Source organism: Asterias amurensis, chromosome 15, assembly GCF_032118995.1.
Source record: "Asterias amurensis chromosome 15, ASM3211899v1".
Classification (NCBI taxonomy): domain Eukaryota; kingdom Metazoa; phylum Echinodermata; class Asteroidea; order Forcipulatida; family Asteriidae; genus Asterias; species Asterias amurensis.
In genome coordinates, this window is record NC_092662.1 from 3,874,691 (window position 1) to 3,896,008 (window position 21,318).

Genomic DNA, 21,318 nt, shown 5'->3' on the forward strand with positions numbered 1-21,318 from the left:
TGTTAAATTGGTTTCTTTTACTATTAACATTCGTGCACAAGGGACCTATGGGTTGAAGTATGTATCCGAAGAGTAAGATGAATGTGAGACTTTCCACACAGTATACATCCATCTCAGTCAAATCATTACACTGACCAGACCAGCTAGTTCCTTATTCATACACCATAAACATGACAGTACCTAGACCAGGGCCCAATTTCATAGCGCTGCTAAGCACAAAAGTTTGCTTAGCGTGAAATTTCTTCTTTGATAAAAACGTGATTACCAGCAAAATTTCCTTTTGTTGCATATTACGTGTTACTGGTATTCAGCTGATGTTTGCTCATCCTGAAAATCATGTGGCAATTTGGTTGGTAATCCTGTTTAATCGAGGCAGACATTTCATGCTAAGCAAATTTTGGTGCTTAGCAGCTCTATGAAATTGGGCCCAGCTGGTTCCTAGGATTTGAAACTTTGCATGGTGGGAGTATAACTAAGAGAGGTTTGCGGTAACACCATGTAGTTAACTCTTTTGAGTAGAGATGGTTCTGCAGAGAATTGTTGGTTAACGACTCAACGTTTCAATCAGTCAAGGTAAAAAAATTAAGTCGTTAACCACCAGTTATTTTCAAAACCAACACTACTCAAAAGAGTCGTTCACATGGTGTTATACCACAAACCTGTCTTAGTTCTTTATTCATACACCAAGTTCCTTATTCATACACAAAGACAGTAGTAAATATGATAGTACCCAGACCAGCTAGTTCCTTATTCATACATCATAGTTAATGTTTTTTTCAGCATCCCTTAACTATTGTACAACCCTTCTTTCCTTGTCATTTCATTTTTGTTCAGGACCTGACTACATATTAGAGAGAGATAACCAACCAGGTGTAGCACTGGATCTGGACACCAGGCTATGTGACATGACCTCGTTTGACCTCGTCATGGTGCGGGAACACAGTGAGTACCCATATTTATTTGTCTAGAGTTTCACACAATGTATACAAACTTGAGGCAATCGCTCTATGGTGCAAAACCATTTTAAATTATTATTATTAGAGGGCAAATTTTAATGGAATGTTGTTTATAGTTGTGGATTTTGTTGAAGAGCTACACTACACACTTTGTGTCTGATGTAGATTGTTTATGCATGGACCACTTTTTCTGATTACCTTAATTTAAAGATGTTAAATTTGCATGGGGAATAAAGAATATTATTATTATCATTTTTTTTTTTTTTTTTTTTTACCCTTACACCGATGTGTGTTAGCACTGTATAGCCTACTCAGTACTTTCCCGAGTTCTGTGAAAAAATATCACAGGCATGTTACTCAGGTGGGATTCAAACCCACGACCCTTGCAATTCTAGAGCAGTGTCTTACCAACTAGACAACCGAGGTTGCCCGGCAGCTAGAGGCAGTTCGAATCCTATGTTTTGGCAGCGGGTACCGCAACGATATTAGAGATGTTAAATTTGCATCGGGGATAAAGAATATTATTATACATTAATTTGTTGTTGTTTTTTGTTAACCATCATTTAAGCATTTCTGCAACTTTCAATTCAAATATCAAGAAGTATACCACAAGGGTAACTGACTGGGTAAATTTGAATCAAAGTATTAGTATTCCTGGATTTTTTTTTCTTTCACATCGCAGCGTGTGCCTTGAATTTTGTTTAAACATCAGCACTAAACTACAATCATTTTAAATGGATTACAATATTTATGAAGTGTCTAATAGTGAGGACTTTTTAAGAGACGTTTGATCACCTTAAGTACTAAACACATTCAGAGAGCATTTCCCTAGCTATAATCTAAGAGTCTTGAAGTTCCCGTTCAATATTCTTTGAGGTCTTCCCTGAAGAAGCCCTCACCAAACAGTGGGTTATCAAGTAGAAGTAAAGGCTAGCTCAGCAGAGAGAGAGAAAACTGTCACTCAGCGCAGAGTTGTCGTCGACCCAGTCAAGGTTTTTTGAAATGCCAAGTGGTAGTGAAGTACCCTTTAGCGGGATGGGATTATGTCAAGCGAGCTCCTGGACAAACCTCTCCATGTCCGTAATCCCAGAGACAAGGGATTGAGGGCGAAGAGAGTGTGGCATGGGATACTGGCTTTTTTTTACGGTCGTCGAGAGAATTTTTTTCTCCACCGTTCTGGAGGGTTGATTGAGGATGGATGTTTTGATTTATTTGTCAACATTTTAAAGTTTTCTTTTTTACACTTGTTTTTTTTATATAATGTTTTTGGAGTAGTGAATGAGAGATGAATTAAAATTAATGTTTGGACTTTATGTTTAAGAAATAATTTCAATAGAAAATGTATCAGCTTTGATTCAAGAACTAAATGTCAACATGAATAGCATTAAACCTTATCTCTCAGAATTAAAAAGAAAAAAAAGTAAGATAAAAATATTGACTTCAATAAAGAATTATATCAACAATTTATGTCGTCACATTAAAAACAATAAGACACTCAAAAGGTTCCTTTCTCAATTTACCTAGCCCACTTCTCTGACATTTTTGGCGTGACTGTTAATCAAAATGATCAGGAATAATCTAGCTGTGCCCACTTCATCTATCTATCATTTATTACTCTTGATGAAACAAGGTGCTAATAAATTAAGGGAACTGACAAAAGTTCCATGTGTACTTTACTGTACGTCTCGTTTTACAACTCAGAGAGGCTGTTGCCCAGGCGTTACTAGTCCCAGTGATATATGGCCCTGTGATGTTGTTTCGTTGGGCAGAAGAGCGGATGATAGAGACGGGTAAAGGGGTTGAACAAAGTCGAAAGACAAAGAGAGTGAGTGTGTGTCTGTGTGAGCTTGACACAAAAAGAAGAAGAGAGTTTGATGATTTAGCGTGGAGGTATTTAGTGGGTTGGTGTACTTGTGTGATCCATCATGTCGGTCTGATTTGAACCAGGTTAGCTGTCTGCTTGTCTGCTGCGGTGCGAGGCTGATGCCTGATTTCTAAAGGGTTAACATTGATTGGCTCATCCCCCCTCAGTGATGGATGCTGATTGGTAGACGAGTCCGAGGTGTTTTTCATCGCACCCGGGAGAGTTGCCAATCCCCAAACGGGAAATGATAGCAGATTATCTGCAGTTTGTCACAATCGGACTGTATTTAGACAGAGTGTAGAAGGAGAGACTGTTTTCATTTTGGAGTGACAATTACTCGGATCTAATCTCCATTAGGCCTACTCTCCAAGTTCAAGATTCGAAGGGTTGTTTGCAGAAGAGTTCATTTACATAACAATAAGCTCTATAGGGGCCAGGGGACTGAAACGGATACACTCTTGAATATGACTTTGTTCCTCTTTACAATGTAGAGAGCATTTCGTAATAAGATTTGAGCTTCGAAAATTTGTGGTATTTTGGCAATCAGACTTGTTCATTCACCTTTCTCACGAACCACGATTCCACGCTACTTAATTTCCACCTTTCCAATTTTGTCTTGCTATATTCCCAGCGGATTGACCCCCCCATAATAAAAAGTTTCCCCGGGGGGATAGAGGAAATGTTTCGCATCGTGGTTCCGTGACGAATTACCACACTGGACTCGCTGGGTTTTGGATTACCCTCGTCATTAAGTATGAAAATTCCCTGGCAGATTTGGGTCCAGGTGGAATGATTTATGATTGTCTCTGGTGTGATCCCAACACGCATGCACTGGGATTAACCCATGAAAACCCGCGGACCATGAGAAAGAAAAATTTCAGGGGACTCTCTCTTTCTCTCTCTCTCTATGACTGTCTCTCTCTGCAAATAAGATTTCTGAAATGTTTCAGCACATATGTGCTTCATTATTCATAGATTCTTTTTTGGGGTATCTGTTAATGTTAAAGCTTAACAGACACACTGGCAGTGCTGAGATGAATCAGGTGTGGAGCTGATAGGTGTAGTAATGAAACGGGAATCGTTCTGCAACTTTCTCTATGCTTAAAGGCAGTGGACACTATTGGTAATTAATCAAAATAATTATTAGCATAAAACCTTTCTTGGTGACGAGTAAAGGGGAGAGGTTGATGATATAAAACATTGTGAGAAACTGCACCCTCTAAAGTGCCATAGTTTTCGAAAAAGACGGTAATTTGCCACGAATTTGATTACGAGACCTCAGATTTAGAACTTGAGGTCTCGAAATCAACCACCTAAACGCACACAACTTCGTGTGACAAGGGTGTTTTTTTCTTTCATCATTATCTCGGAAGTTCGATAACCGATTGAGCTCAAATTTTCACAGACTTTTTTTTTTTTTTCTCCTTTTTTGAGATACACCAACTGTGAAGGCTAGTCTTTGACAATTACCAATAGTGTCCACTGCCTTTAAACTAAAAATTATTTGGAAAGAGAAAGGTACAACAATTTTATTAGGGTATAAATTTCTTGCCTGCCTTTAGCCTCAATGGATGGTGGTTTGAATCCCATCTCAGATGTAGTACATTTAGTACATGTGGATCCGGTTTTCAACCCCAACCTGATTGTGTGGGTTTCCTTATATTGTGTCACCCCCCCCCCCCCCAATCGAAAACTAAAAATTGATTATTTAGTCATTGTCTTACATTTACGACAAAGGTATCATCAGGCCTTTGAATCACAGTGATAGTTGCTTTTTGTGGATTCCTTGGTTTCACTTCCAGAAAGATTATTGAAAAATCACAGAAATGTTTATCAGAACAGAAACTTGGCATTGTGGAAATATTGCGTCATCAGAGTCCAGTATTCTCCTGAAGCATTCAGTGCATACTTATCGAAACTTCTACAGAAAATGGTGTTACTGCAAACCTATCTCGATTAGAAACACAAGGTGAAGTAAAAAACATCCCGAACAAAACAAGACACACAAATACACATTTAGTTTGTTTTCAGGAAACAGCTGTCCAGAAACTTAAGTTGTCCGCAAAGTGTTCTCAAGACGAAGAGACTTCTTAGAATGATCGATGCGTTACTTTCCTACAAGAGGTTCCTAGAGCTATTGCCAACACTATCTTTACATAACCAAGGTTTCCTCAAGGAGTTAGCCTCTTCCTCCCAAGATGTCAATCATTTCTCTTACTACAATCATAACACCTCCCCCATCATTCCTGTCAGACACCTTGTATTTTAAAGGCACTGCTGCCGATTCCACCAAATCTTCCTAACTTCTGATTAATCTTAGGACTTAAGATGAGTTGGGTTCCGCAATCATAGACGTTAGGATGCATTGAACCCATCCAAAGTTGGGTCGTCCTAACTTGAGAAATGTTGGGTCATCAGCTATTTTTTAATTTCTTCCTATGTTCCATTTGGTTGGTAGTCAGTTTGCATAGGATAATTCTAATTTCTAAAATGAATGGTGCATCATTTTTTTTGGTCAATATGTAGATGGGAGTACAGAAGACAAGCATAAGAATGAATACAAAGTAAAAATAAAAAACATGATCTGGGTGTTCAAAACAAGATACATAGGTACCACAAAGAGGGACAACAAAACTGGCTATGTTATTGCCCCCTTGCACCAACATTACATATGGCTTGTCTGCCACGCTCACGGTTTTTTTGAGTTAAATTGTGCGTACAAATTATGTGGCAAAGCGTGTTGATGGCTCCTCACCTTGAACACACACGGACATTGACTTCCGAAATGGCGCTACCAAGATTTTGTGATGTGTTGGTTAAAGTCATCAGACATGCAACTTTACAACTGATCGGCTGATTCCCTCTTTTTATTTTTTAAAACAGTGACATAGAAAACTTGAAAATCATGTAAAAAAAGTTAATTTTGATCGACCATTTCCTCCATTTTTTTTATGTAATTAGAAAGTTGCATGTCTGAGTAATTCGTACGAGGGAAATCATTCAAGGTTTTATTGTAATGTCTGAAAAAAATTAAGGTTTCCCCTACTAATTGTATCAAGGAAAAAGGCCACATTTTGAAGGTAGGGTCGTGACCCCAAATTACCCTGTGCACCTGGAATTTTTGTTTTATTTTACTCTGGCTACCGGGCAATCTCGGTGGTCTAGTTGGTACGACACTGCTATAGAATTGCAAAGGTAGTGGGTTTGAATCCCACCAGAGTAACATGCCTGTGATTTTTTTTTTCACAGAACTCGGGGAAAGTACTGAGTACACAGTGCTTACACAAATCAGTGAATATGGATAAAAAGCAAAATTAATATTCTTTATCCCCGATGCAAATTTAACTTTAAAAAAAATAATAAAAAAATTCATTAATTTACTTCTTTTTTGGTACCTCCAGGCAAACGAGAATATCCCAAACCAGAGAGAACAAGACATGTATCCACGGCTGAACCACCACTGGTACTCAGCACTCAGTATAAATCCTATAGAATCAACATGCTGCATAGATTGAGACCAACTACTGAGATTCAATTAGGTGAGTGGAAAGGGGGTTGGAGAGGTCCATAGACTTGTTACTAGTCCTCTCTAAGCTTGTGCTATGGTGACAGACACAATCTATAACATTGATTATCCATTTCAACCTACCACAAAAGTTATATTTATTTATTTCAAATAAACAATGGATTTGATAATAAGTTATGACTTAATGATGTATTTAAAGTATAATTTTGAATAACCAGATTATTTTTACAACTTATTTTGAATAACCAGATTACTTAAAACTAAAAGTGTAACTTAAAAAAAAAAAAAAAAAACTTTTTATTTTGCTTTGAGAAAGAATCTGCTATGGTTGAAACATCAGGCCATGAACTATTTGTTTGCATTTATACCAGCGGTCCTTTTGGTTGGTAAGTTGTTTGCAACAACAGCTAATTCTATTTTCTCATTATACTTTTGATCACCAGGTGTGTCTGGTGACAAGATTGAGATAGATCCTGTCTCCCAGCCCAAAACGACCGCAGCCAAATTCTGGAGCAGTAAACAGAAAGCGGTTTCCATAGATACAGATCGGTTGGCAGCGTGTGCCCTCACGGATGAAAAACCATCGGGTGAGTTATTGCACTGGAAAATGTTTGATGTGTGGTTTTTGGTTTTTAAAGGGCTGGAAATTAACTTGATTTGTACGGTTGTCCAAAGGAGGAGTAACTGTCAGGTTTACCAGTATTTTTTGTGGTCCTGCAGCCAATTTCATGAAACGCTTTGATTAATCTCGAGTTAGGACGAGTAACCAGGCAATTTAACTGGCCCTAAGCTAGCGGCCTACTGTAAATTACTGTCCGTTTATAACAATATTTTGTCAATAAATAGGAAAACTAATCATAGTTCAAGAAATTATCTTGAAATGATAGTTGCAAGATAATACAATCTTAGTTTTAGAATTCTTACTTTGTCTGCTAGTGATAATAATATCTAGGAAAAAATGGGTCAGTTCTAATTGAAATTGAAAAATAATTGGCTACTAAAATAACAAAATGACGAAACTAATTTGTCTTAGTATCTGTTATGTCTAGTATTTAATACAATAGACTTCCTGTTATGAACTGCGGAGGACAAACTGCTTAATATTAGATTTTTGGGGGAAAATTTAAAATAAATTACCAGTTTAAAGGCAATGTTTGTGAAATATGAAATTTAGCTGTCTAGTTGGTTAGACACTGACACTCTAGAATTTGAAACGTTGTGGGTTCAAATCCAACCCAAGTAATATGCGTGTGATTTGTTTTTACGTAGAGTATACAGTGCTTACACACTTACAGGTGTTTACAGATAAAACCAAAACTAATACAAAACTTAGCTGGTTATTCAAATTTGTTCCAGGGTCCATGTTTGTAAACAATTTCTAGGCGTTTACAGTGGGGTTCAGTAATGTAAATGGACTGTTATTATTAAAGGCAATCAAATGGCAACCTCTTCTGTCTTGCTCAAGAGTGCATGAGCTTGCGATTGTGAAACTGAATGCTTCAAAAGTAAACATGCGAGTCCCAGTCCTCTTCACAAATGAAAGTTTTTTAATTTCAGAAATTACATGGGTAGGGGGAAGTTGACGATACAAAAAAAAAAAGCACCCTCTTTTTTACTGAGAATTGAACCACCAGTGATTCAGAACGAACGTAAACATTGTTTTAAGCTTGAATTACAAGGACGGTGTCGTCTGTTATTGAGGGGGGTCTTGAAAGGGCAGTCTAGCCTCCCAATTGAAGTTGTGATTCACAATCTACAGTACGCTTCACCGGAGAAAATATTCAGATATCAAAACAAATTAAGTTGCACTTGGTGTGAGTTAGAGTGACAAGTGTAAACACGGGTGGAGTATTTGACTGACTAAGCTGAACGATGCCAGTAAACACTGATTTGACATCATCTTAAATGATGGATGCAGAGAGTGCCTTTAATGAAAGATGTTGGGAAAATGGGTTTACTACCTTGTTTGAGTCCTGGGCACAATTGATTTTGTGCTTTCAAAGCGCTGCTAACCGTAAGCACACGAAAAGGCATGCTAACCTTCTGATGCTTACTGTGTTGATAATGGATGAGGTTACAATGCAAATCCGTGGTGAATGTGCCCTCTAATTTTCTTGTTAACCTGTTAAATACGCTTAAGCACTTTTTTTCTTATAAATACAAGTTACTATTATTTGGGTTAGGGGCTGCACAATGAAATAAAAAATACACCATTGCTTTGGAGCATGCAATTCCCATAAAATATTTTAGGAACGAGACATAAATAGGTAAAGAATTTGTGAAAACATGTTTTGAACGTTTGGAAAAAAAGAGAAATCAGAGAAAGTACATTGTCCCATATACTGGGCTAATGTCCTCTTCAAAGTATAAAAAAAAAGAAAAAAGATTGTAGATCAAAAGTAAACAGCAAGATGATACTGAATGGGTTTTTGATTGATTTATGTACTGCAGACTTTTCCCTCATTCGTTCGGTGGTTCACTTTTTGATTTCAAGACTCCCTCGGCCGTTGCCCACTAGTTGCGTCATCTTCTTCACTCTCCTCCCGGTCATTGGTAAACACTCAAAACTAATCAAGCGGCATACCGGGTTCTTGATCAGCACGGTAATGATTTACAGTATAGGGAATGAGTAGATCCAGAGCATGACAGGTGTAAACAATGCTCACTTCCCGTTAGCGGCAGTCAGCGTGTCCTGGGTTGAGCTGTGAGACAGTTCAACCTTAGTCAAATACTTCCCCGTTCTTCTTTTGTCTTTTAATAGCAAAATGTCATTTATTCCCCAACAGCAAAATTAAGTAGGGTTTGAAACTTTGCTATGTGGAACTACGATGTAGTAAAGGAACGCGGTAACACGATGTAATGATTATCTCTAAAAAGAGGCTGGGGTGGTTCCGAAAAAAACGTTTGTCTCAACTCTTTGTTTTATGTTCACAGTGCAGTAGATATTTTCATCAACATTCAAAATTGTTGATAAAAAGGACTCTTTATATTTTTTTTTTTACATAATCTACCCAGCAATTAGATACACACATGGTGTCACGTGAAACAAATATTTATAATTTGGTAATTATTGTTTTGGTAAATGTAACTCGATAGTTTTTGAGACACTTTTAACATGTTTATATTAACACCGGTACTACATTTAGGTGCATTGATGCATATTTTTTTAATTTAATTTGTTTAAATTAGTTTTAGTTAATTTATCACAGTGTTAGGTTTACTGTAGAGAAAATTAAATAACACATGCCTTAAACTGGTTAATTTGTTTTGCCTTTGGGAAGTAGCTTTTCTTAGAAAATTCGATGTTGAATTGCGATGAGAAACATGTTTTTCCTGGTAGGTGTTTTGATGGCATTCCCCCCCCCCATCCCGTCCCCCTTTTACCCACAACTCATCAACTCCTCTGTCCAATATTAACTGGGCACCTTCTTCATTTCCTCCCTCCCGATGCCCCGTTACGAGGCGGTCCTCACTTTTTGACACACAGCACCTCATACTTTGTAGACAGCCACTCCTATAGCAAACACTGCGACTGTCGCTTCGGCGTATCGCATTCCAAAGCCTGCCATTTTCGCCCTGCCGATACACCTGAAGTGCAAAGCAAATATTTGGCCGGAGGAATTAGGCAGTTGCCAGCAAGCAATGTTATGATTTCCAGCCGAATTTGGGGGGGAAAATGATGAGTTTTGGCTGACCTACAAAAACACATGAAAAATATTACTTTTATTATCAAAACATCAGTTTATTGAGCGATCATCTTTCCCCTCAGGGGGCGGAGTTGGGAGGGTTGGAGAAGGGGGAGTTATCGGGGTGTTTTTGTTTCCTCTTTCTGTCTTGATACAATCTAGAACAGTGGTTATAAACACAATTAAAGTTTGACAAGTTGTCTCTTTATGAGATTGATGACACTATTTGTAGCCAAACTGTTTTTCTTTTACATGACAGGCGTGCCTGAAAGCTGTGTTGGCTGTTAAAACTAAAAGAAACTTGAGACTTTTTTATTACGTAGAATATTGTTCCACACCTCTGATCATGTAGCTGGGGATGCAAGATTAAATCCTAGATGCTTTACATAAAGCGTTGGCAGTTCATGAACGTCTGTCATGGGATTGTACTCCTTGAGTTTTAGAGATACATTTATTTCAACCATCAAGAAATAAAAAAAAAACATCATTTTCAGAATGAAACCGTTTGACTTTTTATCAACAAGATAGTGGAAAGACCCTCTAAACCTATCATTTTTTCGTTTATTTCCCTCTGAAGGTAAGACAGTTTTCCGTTTAACCTACAAGAGCATCAGTCATGAATTCAAGCATCGAGACTTCGAGACGGACCATTCATCTGCCAAGCAGATCGTCTCCAAAATCAACCAGATCCTGGAGCTTCGAGCCAGCGCTGTACGCAACGATTACACAATATGGAAAGACAGAAGGCACAGCACCAAACGACATCACGATAGGTGAAGTGTTGGTCAGAATTCCTGAGGAACGTCGTTGGAAGGCAAAACTTATCACAGTAACTTGACCTGGGCCAAATTTCATACAGCTGCATTAAAAAGTTGCTGAACAATTAGTTTCTTGCTTAGCATGAATGAGCAGGATACCAGTCATTGTACATATCACATGGTATTTTTGGGTGGTAACCTTATTCTGGTAAGCAAGTATTTGGTGCTTAGCTACTTTTTGTGCTTAAGCAGCTCTATGAAATTGGGCTTTGTTTTCACACAACTCAGCACAACTCATCTTAATTCATTCTGGACTAAATATAAGCAGCTTTATGGTACATGATGATCTACACCCGCACAATTTCACCATTTCACATGAGAATTTCAAAGTGGAATTGCGCCAAATGATCTTATGTAGGTAGGTAGGAAGGAGACAAGCCGGTGAACACCCATACACAATTCTGAATGGATGTGTATGGCACAGTGGTACCATGGTTTGCTCATCTCGAGGTTGCTATGCAAAGGCTGCCCCAAACAATTTGATATAGCAACTGTCTCTTTAGTCTGAGGAATTCAAATGTAAGTGGTACATTGTGCACATTGTGCCTAAGCAAGTCTTTGTACCAGACGTTATTCAAATCTTACTCGGAAATTACTTATTGAGTTACCATAGAGTGGGGGATTTTGGAGGATAGGGACTTTATACACAAGGGGGGTTAGGGTGAGCCGTATGTATGAATAATCAACTCACATTATCAAATTCAACTTATGATTGACAAATTACAATGTTGTTATATTAATCTACATTTCCCCTTGGGCCAGAGAGCAACCGTAACAGTTAGTTGTATGGTAAATGACTCAGCAATATTTGCCATTCATAATATCATTTAGTTTTGGTTGAAATCATTACACATGTAGCGAGTCTGAGTATATCAAGCAACTTGTGAATTCAAACAAAGGAGAAACTTGTGTGGATTTATATGGAGAGCATAAACTGGACCAAACCTAGGACCGTATTTGTGTACTTTGTGTTTCTTAATAGATGTAAATTTGCATCGGGATACAAAATATTAATTTCGGTTCTACCATGAAGGTAGAATGGATCTACCCATGTACATCGATAAAGTACTAAGTATAGAGTGCTAAGACACATTGGTGTTTATATGAGTAAAACCCAAATTTATATACTTTGTTATTGTTTAAAGGCAGTGGAAACTATTGGTAATTACTCAAAATATTTATTGGCATAAAACCTTTCTTGGTGACGAGTAATGGGGAGAGGTTGATGGTATAAAACATTGTGAGAAACGGCTCCCTCTGAAGTGCCATAGTTTTCGAGAAAGAGGTTATTTTTCACAAATTTGATTTCGGGATCTCAAGTTTAGAATTTGAGGTCTCGAAATCAAGCATCAGAAAGCACACAAATTCGTGTGACAAGGGTTTTTTTTTCTTTCATTATTATCTCGCAAATTCGACGACCGATTGAGCTCAAATTTTCACAGGTTTGTTATTTTATGCATATGTTGAGATACACCAACTGTGAAGACTAGTCTTTGACAATTACCAATAGTGTCCACTGTCTTTACTGATATGAGATATTTATGGTCGGCTTTTCTTACTTAAAAAGTGGGGTGTATAAAGAAGAGAAATTGTTTAATGTCTTTGCGGCGCCATGTCTGGAAGTAGTTCTTCTGTACAACTGAAATAAGACATTTTGATGTTATTTTAACATCTGTTGGTAGACTTGATTTTCATTAAATATGGTAATTTTTTAATCATTTCTGCGCCTGGATCACCACCTTAGAATGTCTTGAACCATAGTATGCCCTAATACATAACTCAACCTAATGGGGGTAAGACAAGTATGGCCAAATCTCAACATGGTTCCGACCTCTGTTGACTATAGAGAGTGAGAGAAAGATAACCACAGCCTCCAATTTGGACATAGCCTAATTATTAGTCATCACCCGTATAAAATGGCAGAGTCAAGATTACTGTGGTATGGTGCCCTGAGATCAAAGGCACCAGCCCATTTGGACACTAGCCTCGTTCCAAGTTTTTTTTTCAACATAGTTTAGGCTCTGTCTCCAGGCTCCGTTTGTTGTTGGAAACCCCGTACTGTTCCAAAGTTGATGATGGAGCCTTAGCTGGAGTCTAAGCCCTGCCGTCAACTTCACAAAACTCTTCCTAACTTAGGATTAATCTTAAGACATAGGAAGAGTAGGATTAATCTTCGTCCTAACTTAGGATAAGATTAATCTTAGCATTTTGTGAAACCGACAGCAGGTTTGAGAAAAGGCCCAATTAATTACTTTGTAGTGTACATGTGTATGTAGTGAACAGTTTGCCTGCTTGTTTGTTGTCTTTATATATGGTACCTATACTTAAAGCAAAACCAAATTAAGGTCAAAGTAATATTGCATGGTTAGTTTCATAGAGAGAGACGCAATAAATGCCAATCATCAGAATTTATTATTCTAAACTGATTTGCCATTGCTAAATCTGGAGACCAAATTTTTGTCGATGTTTTTTATATAGTTTAAAAACACTTGAGTGTTTGGAGAGTGTCCTTTCATGGAATTGTAATTTACTCAGGGCAGATGTATGTACCACTCATTAAAAAAGAACAGATTAACTCTGCTCCTTACCAAACTAATATTATTTAATAACTTTTATTTAATTTTTATGGAATCATGAACTTAAAGTCAAGATATGATTGATCTCAAACTGAAATGTACACAAACTTAATCAGTTACAATTACAGAGGAACAAAGCAAATCAAAGAGTTATATGAATATGAATATATAAGGTATCCTGTTCATTAAAAATGCCAAGATATTTTAAAAGCAATCGATATTTGCAATGTGTTAGTGCCTGTTCTTTGTGTCAATAAATTGTAGAGTAACTGTCTGCCTTGTTCACATTTTCAGGCAAAATTTGATCAGTACACAAGGTTTATAGGCATTGTACACATTTTTAGCCCAAATTTTCATGTTACAAGTACAATTTGTGACTGGTATCCTACTCATTTCTGCTTAGCAGATAATTGTTAAGCAATCTCTTCTGCTTAAGCAGCTCTATGAAATTGGGCTCAGTGAATTACTCCTATAGTGAATTACTCATATGTAGTTCTGTTGTGCTGGTCAGTTTGTATAATTACTAACTGGTAATTGGACGAGTCATTTACTAAGAGCGCCTGTAACTCCAGAGGGAGTTTGTAAGCAATAGCTTGTCATAAACGGTCAAAAGACTGATCCTACACAGAAACTAACTAGATACAACACCTGGTTTGTGCCAAATTTATGGTAACTTGGTTAAAGGGTTGCAAAGCTAATTTTCTTCAGTCAAGGAAGTTCTAAACTTTTATGTTAGACACTGAACAAACAAAATTCATCAAGTTCCCATTCAGTGCTCTATAATCTGTGGTCAACACTCTTTACAACTGTGGGGAACGCTACTGGGCCCAATTTCATGGCTCTGCTTACCGCCGAATTCTGCGCTTACTATCATGATTCCCCACTTATGTGCAAGCACCGAATTTCTGCGCTAGCCTTGTAAGCATAGAATGCCAAGTAACGTGGAGTACGCACGCGCAGAAGCAAAAATTTGCTGCTAACCTGTGAAATACGCTTGCCGTAAGCACAAAATTCCCTGCTTCCGTAAGCGCCGATTCTGTGCTTACAGTAAGCAGAGCCATGAAATTGGGCCCTGATGCACATCACCAGATGTGGATTTCACAAAGAGTTAAGACTAGTTTTATCTCGACTTAGGACGAGTAAACTTGTCCTAACTTATTACTACCCATACATTTTTAAAATCTCCTAGGACTAGTCCTAAGTTTGGACCCGAACTCTTTGTGAAATCGACCCCAGGAGACACGAGCCTTCAGAATGAGTAGGCCTGGATGCGAACCTTCAGATTAAAAACTAGGTCAAAATAAAACTTGCATTCTGATCAAGAATACAATTACAGAAGGCTGCTAGTGTGTTTGGTTGAGGGCTCTGTAGTAAACAGGAAGGGGGCGGGATATCACCCCCTTCTCTTCGGTCGGAAGAGCGGACATAGGAATTACACGCAGATGCACTGCATGCTATTTTTAAGTTTCTTTACACTAGGAGACACTAAACAAGATGCACGATTTAGAATTATTGTAATGATTACGAGGCAGGTTATTCTTGCGACAAATTAAGATAAAACCTGTTTTGCTGGACTTATTTGGCTCAATGTGAAAGATGGGTCGTCTCTCATGAATCTTGAACCCCTTTAGGGACTTGCCTTCTGCAACCCCTAAGAGAGTAAATGTCTTAAGATTTAATTAGTCTCCCATCAAAAAAATGGGAGGCAACATTCATGTTCTTCTTTTATATGGTTCAAATCCTCTCAGAGGAATTTGCAAATGAAAACAGCTTTATTTGACGTATAACGGGGGTTGTTTATCAATTCCTACTCGTCCCTTTAAATGGAGATATTTTTTAATCTCTCTTGGCATATTTCATCGGTTGCCTTGTTATCTTATCTCTGCAGTTCCACCAGGATCTACAACTTCGGAGACAACAAATTATAGTTTTCCCGTGTTGTTATTTAAGTGGGGACATTTATCAATGAATCTGGCATGGTCCACATCAAATTCGGAACATACTTGCGTTAGTTTTGCATTGTAATGCTAGAAATTACTTACAAACAAGTTTTTTTGTGGCTGATTTCCACATGGGTATGTGATGAGACAACGCCCTATAAGGTCCCCCACAACCCCCGACCATTTTTGTTCTCAACATTTCTCCTTTTTTTTCTCTGTTCCTCCATGTGTTTTTGAGAGTGTTTTTTTGATTGGTCACTGTTTACAAAACTGTAGTGTTCTATTTTTTACAGACTTCTGTTGCTGCTCAAACATGTCTGAGTCAAACTTTCTTCATTGTATTGGACAGCAATGATTGAAAGTCTCTGCCACAAATATCACATCCATGTCCCCTGGGACTCTAAGGGCCTCACGCAATCTGCCTTGCCAAAGCTTTTTCTTCCCCACTTAATTTTCCCCTAATGAAGATGACACTATCTTTTATAATTGCTGGCATTAGACGCACTGTTCCAATTTATAATTCCTCCATGTGTTTCTACTTGATCTGATTTCCTGCTCAACTTCAACAGTACTTGTGGTGTCACGATCGTTGAAGTTCATTTCCAAGTTTTTGATTCCGAACCAGATTTGACACAAACTGTATGTTCAGAGCTTGTCCGTGAGAAGCGATCGAAATCACCTAGAAACTTCAGGGGGACACAACTTGGGTTTTTTGACTGAATCTCCTGCCAAGGCCTAGACCCTAGTAAGATTAAGGATGACATCTTAGGAAGTGCTTGCAGCAAAGTTTGTTGTCAGTCAAGAAAAAAACGTATCAATTTTCAACGGCAAATTAAGGATGATAATTTGAACATGTCAATGAATGCCCTTGAATTCAGACTCAACTGACAGAAGTAATGTATTTCAATTGAATCAATATCAAGATTGATTTCCTTTTACAAATACAACAAATTCGCTAAGTAGAACTGTCAGACAGATGGGCAGTGCCAAAACTCGGTCAACTGACTCAATGCCATACAAATTTCCCTCACACTTTTCACGACAACTAGCTCATTACACACCGTACGGGGCATAAGTCGCTATTTAGTCAATCATACTATTCAGACATGTAACTTTCTAATTGAAAAAAAAAGAGGAAATGGCCGATTACACTCAACATTTGTACTGTGTTTTTAAGTTTGAGGGAGCGTTGGCTCTGAGAAGAGGTGGTGTGGTCTCGTCTTCTGAAGTCGAGCAGAGTATACTGTTCGAAACGTCAAGACCACACCGGCTCTTTTCAGAGCCAACACTCCCACAAAAGAGATTTACACACGGTTGTACTCGCAAGTTTACTATTTATTTATAGTATCTTCCTATTTATCCACACCATGCAAAGCTTCAAACAATACTTGCCCTTATTTATGTTTTCAACTAACTTCATCAAAGTTTTATCCGAACATTTTGTGGGGTCAGAGAGAAAGACAAGTGGGACTCGATGATGAAGGTACATGGAAAGTGCACACAGCTGGGAAGAATGAAGAGCAAACATTTAAGAAGGAAATTCAAAATTAGACAACGCCACGAGGGAATCGGTTGTGGGAATATGAGACATCCCCAGTCATTGCAGGAGTCATCATCATTGTACGTGGATACTGAGAGGGGTCAACTGTACTTGATTGGAGGAGAAAAGTATAGACTTGACTCAAGTCTGACTTGACACAAGTCCCAATCCCGAGAGAGTCCTTTTATTTTCAGTCCCATCGCCTAACGTCGGAAAACTTTTGCGCAACAGACACCCCCCCCCCCCAAACCTGGGACCACAATAGCTATGTTTTGTCAGTGATGGCGAGGGCGCACTGCTGTACAGATTGTTTGCTAGTTAGCGCGAAATGCTAAGGGACCTCTCGCACAAGAACGGGACTTGAATCAAGTCTATTGGAGAAGGGGCAACTAGTGTTACCAAGCTTTCTCTGCATGGATTAGGAACAAGGCATTACAATGTGGACCAGGTAATGGTCTCAACATAAGCTTGATTGGAGTGTTATGTAGGATTTGAAACTTTGCATGGTGGAACGACAACTAACGGAGGTTCGGGTCACACTGTTTGTATTTCTCTTTTTTAACGGCTCAACGTTTCGATCAGTATGCTCTGATCATCTTCAGGACAAGTGGGGACGTGATGCATATGAACTTTCTAGAGCTGAGGTTGTAGGCTTTACTCAACCAATGAGTAATAACTGTAGTTAAACTCAAGGGAACATCCCTGTTTCTAATTCAGCTTAAGTGTCTCAGGTTGGAAATGGAGACATGTTATGGTAAAATAAAGTTCAACTTAACTTAACTTAACTTTAATGCATTTATAAAGCGCTTTAACACTGTTAGAAATATACTGTGAAGTTTTCCCTTTAAGTATTCTCTTCATCAAGACGATGTCCACCATTGGCAACATACAATGCTTTAAAGTTAGGAACGGGTCATAGCTTGGGAAGTACTTTTTTTTAAGTTATCAGCTCAAAATATTTTTAGCTTTTGATAAAATTGATATCCTTTTTTTATTTCTCTGAGAGGAAGCTTTCTAGACTTACATAATTTTGATCGATGCTTTTTGTGTACGTCACATTTATCAAGATCGTACCCTGAATAATGAAAAATGGTACGGATCGGGATACATAGGTCTATTCTCTCCTGATGGGGGTAGTATACAAAGTGGAGCACCTAGAAAATATCTTTAGAGAGGGCTCAGAAACAAAGTCTGCCTTCAGTGTGTGAATAGGTGTGGCCTGAAAATGGGGGTTTATTTTGAATACAAGATGGTGAACAAAGAAAAATTGACTAGAGTGGGATTTGAACCCGTGGTCTCCAGGTTTCTAACGATCCTTTAAACTAAGTTGTAGTCCAAGCCGATTTTCTACCTTCCGCCCGTGTAGTTAAAAAGCAGGACAGTTCTTTTCAGAAAAGTCTCCAGAAAAATAAAAAAATCTACTCCGTGGTAGGATAATAAAACAAGACTAACTCTACCTGGCAAGTAGAATTAACATGGTGTTACCGCAAACCAAATAATCTTTGCTATATTAACATGCAATGCCTCAAATCCCATATAAAAACACTTTGGTTATGATAAAAATTCTGATCAAATTTTCACCCAAACATCTCTTTAAAGTTGCCTGAAGGGTAATTAAAGTAATGAACAAACTAAGAAGTTTTTCCGTTTGACACGTCAAGCTACAGACAACATGACATATTAAAATTGATTGCAGTCAGGATATGCATTTCCACATGTCAACATTCATGAACTAACTTCTAAAAAAAATGCTCCCATGTTGCTCCATGTCACTGTGCGCAAACTAACTTCTGAAACTTGTTACTCATCTATGTGGGCTCAAGATTGTGTCTTTGCAATAAGGATCCATCTCAAATAATGATACAAGCAGCAAACTTGGCAGGTTTCTTTTTCAGTTCTCTAATCATGGATGTATTTACAAACAGTTAACAAATACACGTCAACACTTGGGGGAAAAAAAAACTCTTTTCACTGAGAAGAAAAAGTTTGTGAAAAGCACAACATTTTATCAATGTATCCCAAACCACAATTTTGTGTACTATTTTTGCAAGTATCAGCTGATGGTAGTGACATTTTCTGACCTTATGGCCATTGTTTATATCGGATGACTAATCTGGGTGTCAACAAACTACTTATATCTTAAAGGGATAGTACAACTTTGCCCCAAAATTACTTCCACATTTGCTGTGTAACGCATGTAAAAGGACCAAGTGCACTTATCAAAAAGAGAAGGGGTTCGCCCCAGTGTTCCTGGCTGTGGCTGCTGAATGCGCCGTAGCAAAAAAAAAAGGTGCTATTTAATTGGGTCTCAGAATTCATTACTTTCTGTAAAATGTATTTACTCAGCGCCTTGAGTACCTTGTTGGTAGATTCGTGCGCTATAGACGTTTGTAAGTTATAACCGGTTAATTGAATTCTCCAGAAGACGATCAGAGCATACTGATCGAAACGTCGAGTTAACCCAACGGTTCTTTTCAGAACCACCCCAACTCATTTAGAGATTGTTATTACATGGTGTTACCGCAAACTCTTCTATATAGGTTAATTGAATGTTGATCGTCCATGCATCTATTTAAAGTCATTAGTGTGAGCCTTACAAGATTGCCATGCAATATTAAACCAACGCAAAACAAAGTCCATCTTGGTAAACAAATTTTTAAAATTCCCCTTAAATTTGACATATAGGAAAGATAATGACGTAGAAAGGGAGGACCATAACCGCCGCCAAGGCCAACCAATACCCAAATATTCAATACTGATTATAACTTCCTGTCTTTAAGCTCCGAGGTATGCTCGTACAAAACGTGACAAAACAGAAGAAGAAAAAAACTAGGTCAAATAACAGGGTCAACATAAAAGTGTCTGTCTGACACTATGTTTACTTACAAATTTAAAATTACACATATTGGTTAGTTAATTAGACTCATGTATCACACTCAATTAGGCAAATGTTTATTTTGAAAGCTTAAAGGCATGAACAGCAAAAAACTTAATTAGATCATGTTGTTTTTTCCTCTTTTTATTTCAATTTCCTAATATCCCATTCGGAGGATATGGCATTTGTTGAAAGGATCCCTATTCTTCCATTCGGTTTTTAGGAGTCAAATAATTAAAAACTTCAGCTGAAGCCTTTTATTATGCATCAGAAGGCACACAAAGTAATGCAACAAGGGTGTTTTTTTCTTCATTAATCTCTTGCAACTTTAATGAGGCCAAAATTTTCACAGGTTTTTTGGGGACAAACCAAGTGAGATTACTTGTTTTTGGCGATAACCAAACGTGTCCAGTGCAATCAAATCTAATTATGTTTTTTTAAACTAAACCATCAAATATAATTTTCAGGGCAGATAGAGGGCACTAGGCATTAGTCATTGACTTCACTACCGATTCATATTATATTTCCATCACATCCCAACTGGAAAGCATTACAGAATCCATGACAATAAACCAAGTGTAAATAAAAACAAAGCGTCGTCCCCCCCTCCCCCCCCATAGTATTAATACAATCTCTATGAGCTAAGTATAGGCGGTACTTTTTGTTGTAAAACAGTCTTTCCAATTCTCTAACTTTGACAAGACAAAATCCTTGCTTAGTAAAATCAGATTACCTGCGAAGACTCCACTCAATTGTTATGCTAGTTAAACAACAGCTGAATACCAGTCACAAGCAAAGCAATGTATATGTCATGAAATTTTGGCCAGCAACATGTGTAAAATAAGCGAGCTATTTTCGTGCCTAAGCAAATTTTGTGCTGAAGCAGCTCTATGAAATTGGCCCCAGAACTCAAAAGCTCTCTTGGATGCTAGGAAAAGTGCAGATGTAACACCAAGGCCACATAATAAAAATCTTCCACACATCAAACTACTTGAATGAAAAATGGCAACAAGTAATCTTTGATGATATTCATTTAAAATGTATTCAATCAATAATTAAATTTAATTAACAAGGGATAAAACAGATTTTTGTGTAAAAACAATCGTTTTGAATGCCCTTCTTAGTGATCAGAAAGATTAGCAAAAAGCCCTGTTCTGTCATCACTCAATTTGGATCAAATTAAAAACTGTTGCTTGTATGAGAAAGTGACAGGAGCCGGGCTAGTGACAGGCACCAAGAACATCCACAGAAAAAATTCAGAAAAAAATTTGAAACTTTCTGAAAATATAATCGTTCACTGAAAGATGTTGGCTTGGTATATTTATGAAGCCAAGTTTGCTCGCACTGTACAGTCTACACAAAGTTAGCCTGCAACACACAGGCCACTCCAATGCGGTAGCTTCGATAAGCAATTATGTGACAGGGGCAAAGCTAATGACTGGCACCCAACACATCCACTAATAAGTTATAAAATTTTGAAGAGTTTTTTGAAAACTTAACTGATTTTGTTGGCTTGGTATACTTGGGAAGCTAAGTT

At 37.9% G+C, this 21,318-nt stretch overlaps 2 protein-coding genes across 3 annotated transcripts in view; one reads left to right on the top strand and one right to left on the bottom strand.

The window, feature by feature from the left end:
• Positions 1 to 13,640, top strand: part of LOC139948522 (target of rapamycin complex 2 subunit MAPKAP1-like) — a 48,388-nt gene extending 34,748 nt beyond the window's left edge. For both annotated transcript variants that reach the window (XM_071946697.1, XM_071946698.1), the window contains exons 8-11: positions 835 to 942; positions 6,222 to 6,359; positions 6,790 to 6,933; positions 10,610 to 13,640. In XM_071946697.1, the coding sequence (XP_071802798.1) occupies positions 835 to 942; positions 6,222 to 6,359; positions 6,790 to 6,933; positions 10,610 to 10,809 (590 nt within the window). In that variant the 3' untranslated portion in view covers positions 10,810 to 13,640. The remainder of the gene's footprint in view (positions 1 to 834; positions 943 to 6,221; positions 6,360 to 6,789; positions 6,934 to 10,609) is intronic.
• Positions 1 to 21,318, bottom strand: part of LOC139948523 (pre-B-cell leukemia transcription factor 1-like) — a 178,669-nt gene that overhangs the window by 133,000 nt on the left and 24,351 nt on the right. The gene's annotated exons all lie outside the window — the stretch shown is intronic.